Here is an 8,031-nt window from a genome sequence, read left to right on the forward strand (position 1 = left end):
TTTTGATGTGCTTATAAATATGAGTACATCAAGATTATTTTTGTGCAGTGTCTTGTCAATGTGAGTGTGGGGCTGCAGATGTGAAATATCTACAGGAGCAATTATTTCATGATAAACACCTTGCCTATGTTCACGCATCTTTCACCTTATTAGAGTGCAGTGCTCACCATAACTACTCAGAAATATGTCCTACCAAATCAATAGAGCTTACTCTCAGGTAAATTTGGTTAGGATTGCAGACAGGATTTCCTACATTGATGCTTTTATTAGCCATTGCTCAGAATTTACTGCACAATAAATAAATTCTATTTGTTTTCCATTTGCACAGATATTACAGTTGTTGAATAGTTTGAGATGGAAAATCAAACTGTAGTAACAGAGTTCATACTCTTGGGACTCTCCAGAGATCCACACCTACAAGTGATTTTCTTCTTCTTGTTCCTGATGATTTTTTTGGTAACACTATTAGGAAACTCAGCAATCATACTGGTGACCAGGACTGAATCTAGCCTTCAGAACCCCATGTTCTTCTTTCTCAGTCATTTAGCTTTTGTAGACATCTGCTATTCATCTCTTGTTGTTCCCAAGATGTTAGAAAACACCATAGGAAAACAGAAAACAATTTCCTTGGAAGGATGCATGGCACAGAGTGTCCTCTTTTTGCAGTTTGCTGGTGCGGAAGTAGTAATCCTTGCAGCAATGGCTTATGACCGATATGTTGCTATATGTGACCCATTACATTATACAACAATCATGAAAAAAGAAATTTGCAGGTATCTCGTGAGTGGAGCCTGGGCTATGGGTTTCTTGTATTCATTGGTGAATGCCCTACCTTTGTTAAATTTGCATTTCTGCAAAAGCAATATTATTGACAACTTCATCTGTGAACTTCCTTCAGTCTTGGTCCTGTCTTGCACTCAGGCCCTCACCAATTACATTGTTCTTCTTATATCTGTGTTGGTCTTTGGTTTTGGTCCCTTCCTCCTCAAACTCATCTCATACACTTACATCATTGCCACCATCTTGAAGATTCGCTCGACGGAAGGCAGGCGAAAAGCCTTCTCCACTTGCAGCTCCCACCTCATTGTGGTGGGATTATTCTACATGGCAGGATTTTGCCAGTACATGAAGCCAAGTTCAGAATCGCTCATCTATCTGGACAAGGTGACATCAATGCAGCAGGGTATATTAACGCCCATATTAAACCCAATCATTTACAGCTTGAAAAACAAGGATATTCAAAATGCTCTAGCAAAAAAGTTTGGAAAGTGTAAGTTTCTTAAATAAAGTAAGGCTCTATTCTCTAGAAAAATCTACAGTACAATAAGTTATGATGTTAAGGTTGTATAGCAGTCATGAGGAAGCTTAGCAGTCATGGAATAAGCTCATGGGGTCTGAACTGGCGGTGACCGACCAGGAGAGAGACCTCAGGGTTGTAGTGGACAGCACAACGAAAATGTTGACCCAGTGTATGGCAGCTGTGAAAAAGGCAAATTCCATGCTAGGGATAATTAGGAAAGGTATTGAAAATAAAACAGCCGATATCATAATGCTGTTGTATAAATCTATGGTGCGGCCACATTTGGAATACTGTGTACAGTTCTGGTCGCCTCATCTCAAAAATGATATTATAGAGTTGGAAAAGGTTCAGAAGAGGGCAACCAGAATGATCAAGGGGATGGAGCGACTCCCTTACGAGGAAAGGTTGCAGCATTTGGGGCTTTTTAGTTTAGAGAAAAGGCGGGTCAGAGGAGACATGATAGAAGTGTATAAAATTATGCATGGCATTGAGAAAGTGGATAGAGAAAAGTTCTTCTCCCTCTCTCATAATACTAGAACTCGTGGACATTCAAAGAAGCTGAATAGTTTTATCATGTTGTACACCGCCCTGGGAGCTGCTAGCTATAGGGCGGTTTAGAAATGCAACTAAATAAATAAATAAAAATAAAATAAAATGAATAAAATAAAAATAAATGTTGGAAGATTCAGAACAGACAAAAGGAAGTACTTCTTTACTCAGTGCATGGTTAAACTATGGAATTTGCTCCCACAAGATGCAGTAATGGACACCAGCTTGGATTCCTTTAAAAGAAGATTAGACAAATTCATGGAGGACAGGGCTATCAATGGCTACTAGCCATGATGGCTGTGCTGTGCCACCCTAGTCAGAAGCAGCATGCTTCTGAAAACCAGTTGCCGGAAGCCTCAGGAGGGGAGAGTGTTCTTGCACTCGGGTCCTGCTTGCGGGCTTCCCCCAGGCACCTGGTTGGCCACTGTGAGAAAAGGATGCTGGACTAGATGGGCCACTGGCCTGATGAAGCAGGCTTTTCTTATGTTCTTATGTTCTTAGAAAATCACCATCTTAAGGGCAAAAAAGGAGAGCTGATGCTTATTTTAAAAATGTCTTCTCTTATCACTCGAGGTACACCCTGAAAAGCAACGAAACTATATAAGGTCTGGTCAAAGAAAATAAAAACGAATCTTTGTGATATACAGTCAAATTGTCAGTACATGTTATTTGCAGAAGAAATACTTTTTTTTTTGGTTGTTGCAGAAGAACATAGAAAGCAAGGTCCACAATTCCACACTGCAGGGATGAGGAGCCTGTGGCCCACTATATAATGTTTGACTCCAACACCCATCAGCCTCAATCAGCATGATGGTCAATGATGATGAAAGTTGAAATCTAACATCATCTGGAGTGCCACAGGTCCCCCATTCCTGCTGCAGTGACCAACAATCTGTCCCTGGACATTCTCACATAGGATGTAAAGTATGTCTGTTGACAAGTCATTTGATTTTCTACTTCGCTAACCTGTTTTCTATAAAATGGACATATGTGAGAGGAGAAGAGTGGCAACTGAATTTGGTAGCCATGACTTAGATTCCAATCACTACCTCACATATAATTTGGGTTCCTGGGAAAGTCTGTTGCTTCCATCTAGTCTGGCACTGTGAATCCATTCAGTAGCCAACCAGCCAAATGCCTCTACGAAGCTTGCTAGCCAGGTTGAAGTTCAAGAACCTATGTCTTGTCTCCAGCATCTGAGCCACATAGTTAAACTGTCACTGAACATAAGGCCAGGGAAAGGAGACCTGTGTCCCTTCAGATGGTGGATAACATCTGTCATCTCTGACAATCGGCCATACTGGCTGGGGTAATGTGAAAATTATGTCTGGGGAGCCACCAGTTCTCCATCCCTGCTATGAGTATAGCTGGGTTGTGAGGTTTTATGTATCTTTTGGTGACGAAACCTGAGATAGGTTGTTATGGTATGTGGGACTTTAAAGGTGGGTAGGACATTATAATCCATATCACTCTCATTCATAAATTTATACTACTTTGTTACAAAGTGTGCATTTAAATATGTATTAAACATACTTTTGAGCATGTTTTCTCTTAAAATATGCATTTCTAAATACATCTTATTGCAAAGTACACATTTCCAAGTGTATTTGATATCAAAGTAAAAACATTATATATATTTTGATACTTTTTTTTAAAAAAATCCACACATTAATCCAATAGGTGCCATTTGAGACATTTTGCATTGTAATTTGCAAATATATTCTTTATTTTTATTTATTTATTTGTTTCATTTTTAAACCGCCCATAGCGAGTGGCTCTCTGGGCGGTGTACAAAAAGATTAAAATACAGAATATCACAATATTTAAGCATTTCTTCTACAGTATCCACATATTCTACAGTCATTTAAGTTATGGTGGCTAGCTAGCTAGCTAGCTAGATGGGGGAAATGCACACCCAACTATTACAACTGACCATTTATATCTGCTTTGGGGACAATCTTTGCAACTTTATCCATGCTCTGTATCCACATGAATGGCAAAAAAAGACATATATAATCATTGCCTATGATTTCTCTCCCCACTCCCACAACATCTTTGGTCGATTTCATTTTAAACAAATTAATTTTCCTTGGAGTCTAGACATCTTATGTTCTAGAGAATGAATCTTTCTCAAAGGGCTAATCATGCTTACACACTAGGTATACTTCTAAAAATTTCCAATTTCAAAATGGAAATAATTGTGAAGTTTGGTGACAATAACATTCTAGTTATTAAGACCAGCATGGACATTTTTGTTTGTTTGTTTAGGTTTCTGACTTTTCATATTGAAATTGCCCAATCCTTTTTTAGGCAGATATAGATTTGTAGAAAGTTCCCCATTGGAGCTGCCTACACACCCTGTTGGTTTAATCATGAGCTATGCCACCTAACAAGATTGGCCTCAAAAGACCTTCTCTCTATCCCACCAGTCAAAACAGCTAGACTGGGCAGGACCAGAGAGAGGGCTTTTTCAATTGTGGCCCCCACCCTATGGAACTCCCTTCCAAATGATCTCCGCCAGGCCCCCTCTACAATGAGTTTCCGCCGGGCCGTGAAGACGTGGCTCTTCAGGTGGGCCTTTGGGGTGGGCTAGATTTTAACATCACTGCTTTTAGATTTTAATGTTATTGTATTGGTGTGTCATTTTGTGCTATTTTGTTTATTTTGTACGTCACCCAGAGTGGCTGGATAGTGACTAAGAAAATCAATAAAATAAAAATAAATAAATAAATAAATATCTTCGCAACCTCTTCACAACCTCTAGATAGCAGTCCAATTCATCAGACACTCATCAGTGTCTCAACTACCATGTTCCTTCTTGGCACCTTCTGGTACTACCCCTATTTTATTATAGATGAGGACCAATTCTTCTGTCAAAAATAGAGCCAAATGACCAAATTAAAAATAAAGATTCATTCATTCAAATTAAAATTCCAGCCAGGACATGAAACGTGGGTCCAGTTTGTCATCCAGAGTTTATATACAAATTCCTTCCCAGCCCCTCTAAAGAGAGACGATCCAGTGTACTCTTTTACTCAGGTGAGTGAGTGAGTCACATGTACTTTTTTTCCTGCCCGATTGGTGAGAAAAGTAGGAACAGGGTCTTTATGTAGTAAGAGCCTTAGCTCAGTAGTAGAGCTTTTGTTTTACATGCAGTAGGGTCTAGGGTCTATCTCCAGCAAATTCATGTAGGGCTACAAGACACCCCTGTCTAAAACACTGGACAGCTGCTAGTAGCCATTGTAGAGAATACTAAACTAGATGGACCAATTGGGCTCACTTAGGATAAGGAAGCTTCCCATGTTTATTGGCTCCTTCACTTCATCTGCTGGAGGGTTGGGCCAGGGAGTGCCCAACTGCCCCTGATGCCCATCACCCTTTTTCACCCAACTTGCTCGAGGGGCTGTTAGGCCAGTGGGGCGATATCTCTTCTTACCACTATGAGGATCAGCTGTTTCATGCAGTGGCCCTCACATTATTTTTTGGGGCACTCAGGATTAGGGAAGTTGTGGCAGGGCCCAAATCATACTAGTCTCTACATGCCCTCCTCTGGTCAGATGTCAGTTTGGAGGGTGTTGTGCCAAGATCCAGTTAGGGTGGTCTAAGACGGATCAATGGCATAAAGGGTGCAGCATAGTGTTATCGTCATCTCCAGAGCCCAACATCTGTCCAGTGAGGGCATTGCACTGTTTCTTGGAAGCGCGGGGCACAGAGCTGGGTTATTTATTCATTCATGAGGGGGATCCCCCCTCACCAGGTTTCAGTTCTGAGCGCTTACCAAGCTAGCGTTGCAGAGTTTGGGGGTGGACTCTGTAAGGTTTGGGACTCATTCTTTCAGGATTGGGGCTGCTACCATGGCAGCTAACATTAGATTTTAACCAGTGTGAACACAGGCCATCAGGAGATGGAAATAGAGCATGTGCAAGGGTTACATTCACCTCTTGGATGGGACAGAAGGGCCTGAGGCCTTACCATTTGTAATTATTTTGGTTTTGGCAGGTTGCTGGATGGGGACAGAGCAGATGTGCATCTTACTCTGTGGCCACAGCATGGTCCTCTGGGCGGGCTGTAGGGCCGTGAAGTCACATTTTGGTTTGCAGCCAGGCCTCAGTCGGTGGGCCATGGCGCAAAGGCTGGGCTGGTGAGGGATGCACTGAGATGGGCTCCTGCTCATGTTGTTCGAGCTGTGTTTGGTGTGGACAGTTTCACATATGGTGGTCATTCACCTGGGCTGGAATGACCTCTGTTTACTTAAGGGCAAGGCCCTCTGTTTGCAAGCATGTGAGGACATGCAATTGGTGAGGCAACGTTGGCCTCTGGTGCAGCTGATATAGTCAGACATACTCCCTCACAGGGTCTGGCATTGTTTTGGGAACCCAAGGAGTACTGATAGGGCATGCAAAAAGGTCAACCAGCAGCTTCGGTTGGACCTTCTGGCACACAGGGGGTTGGCCTGTTTATTTATTTATTTATTATTTTTTAAATGGAGAATAGGAATCTTCTGTTGGGCCTTTAAAACTCAAATAAATGATAGCTCTTATAACCTATAGTTAAAACATTAAAGACTGACTGCCAACAGCTGCCACAAAATGAAGTTACATACCATATCAGATGCTATTCACTAACAGGCAAAAAACCTTGCGGTTTAAGAACATACTTATAGCCCACAGCTATTCTACCAAACTTTAAAAAGCAGGGAAATTGGGCAGCTATAGTGAATGCACCTGGGGAGCAGGAGGCCTGAACTCCTCTCTGAGATATTGGACTGCCCTATAAATTGGACAAAATGCATACACTATTTGGGTTGGTCTTTCACAGTCCAATCCACTTCCTGTGTAGCTTGGAGGAATTTGGTAAAATATGCCTCTGAGCATATGGTGAGTGTTGGCAACACTTGCCATCTCCAAATATAGAGAATTATATTTTTGTATGTTTGTTGGTGTTCTTCTTACTTTGCTTCTTTTCTCTGTTATTAATGTTTCTACAGAGAATCTACACTAGAAAATTTTATTTCCCTCATTATTCATCCCAGAAATCTGTGTCAAATTTATTTTGATTAATTTCAAAGCCTTTTCTATTGGTCAGTGTCATATGATGGTGAAGACAGCCTTTTCTGTTTCAAATTGGACGTTATGTTCTATTTCTATTTTGGGTGCATTAACAGTGGAATTTGGACCTGCAGTTTAATGAAAGATCAGACTGATTACAATATGTTGCTACTTCAGCAATGACTAGCTGTTGGAAAAAAGAGGATGCATATTTTCAGCCTGCTATGTTGAAACCACTTCATTTAAGGCAAGGTGGGCACAGTCAATTAAAAACATAGAGCACACCTAGCATTTTGCTAGAATATATTTCAGCTCCCACTGTTTTATCTTGTGCAAATTGAGACACTCCTGAGGTCCACTGGAGGCTATTCTGTAGAAGTCATTTTTTTAGTATAAATTTTGCAAAGAGTTGCTGTACTTCACATATTCACAGAAATGGAAACAAAAGAAAATGATTTCCTATAGGAAACGTCACTAAAATTGCAAAGGAAATCAGACATATTCAAAGTGACCATCTGAACATATCAACTGTCTTAATAATGCTGCTTCCTTCCTGGTAAAACAAGATCAGTACAGCACATGTCTTCTTTCTATTATTTGGGCTGATTGCAGGTGTTGCCACCACTCATCATATGCTCAGAGACACGTTACCAAATTCTTCCAAGCTACACAGGAAGTGGATTCGACTGTGAAAGACCAACCCAAATGGTGTTTACATTTTGACCAATATGTAGGGCAGTCCAATATGTCAGAGAGGAGTTCAGGTCTCCTGCTCCCCTGGTGCATTCACTATAGCTGCCCAATTTCCCTGCTTTTTAAAGAAATGGGATCCTGTCCAAGTTTGCTGAGAATGGATGGATCATTTGCATGCTTATTGAGTTCAGTGAGATTTACTCCCCTGCAATCATGCTTAGGATCGGTGAAACTGACCACAGAGGATGGGGAGGGGAGGAGGAGGAGGAGGGAGGGGAGGAAATGCAGAGGGGAGGACTGGGAGGGGAGCAGGCAGGATGGGGAGGGGAGGAGAAGGACAGGCTTGATCAATTGCATGTTTATTAAATTCAGTGTGATTTACTCCCGTGCAATCATGCTTAGGATAGGTAAAACTGACCGGGGGGGGGAGGGATGGAGGGC

At 41.4% G+C, this 8,031-nt stretch overlaps 1 protein-coding gene across 1 annotated transcript; it reads left to right on the forward strand.

Moving 5' to 3' along the window:
• The first annotated feature begins 354 nt into the window (after positions 1-354).
• Positions 355-1,287, forward strand: LOC133367876 (olfactory receptor 8S1-like). Its single transcript, XM_061591965.1, has one exon. The coding sequence runs from the start codon at positions 355-357 to the stop codon at positions 1,285-1,287; it is 933 nt and encodes a 310-aa protein (XP_061447949.1).
• Positions 1,288-8,031: the final 6,744 nt, after the last annotated feature.

Source organism: Rhineura floridana, chromosome 11 (genome assembly GCF_030035675.1).
Source record: "Rhineura floridana isolate rRhiFlo1 chromosome 11, rRhiFlo1.hap2, whole genome shotgun sequence".
NCBI lineage: Eukaryota > Metazoa > Chordata > Lepidosauria > Squamata > Rhineuridae > Rhineura > Rhineura floridana.

Excerpts from the sequence above, each read along its gene's own strand:
- LOC133367876 (XM_061591965.1), top strand. The coding sequence starts at position 355 with ATGGAAAATCAAACTGTAGTAACAGAGTTCATACTCTTGGGACTCTCC.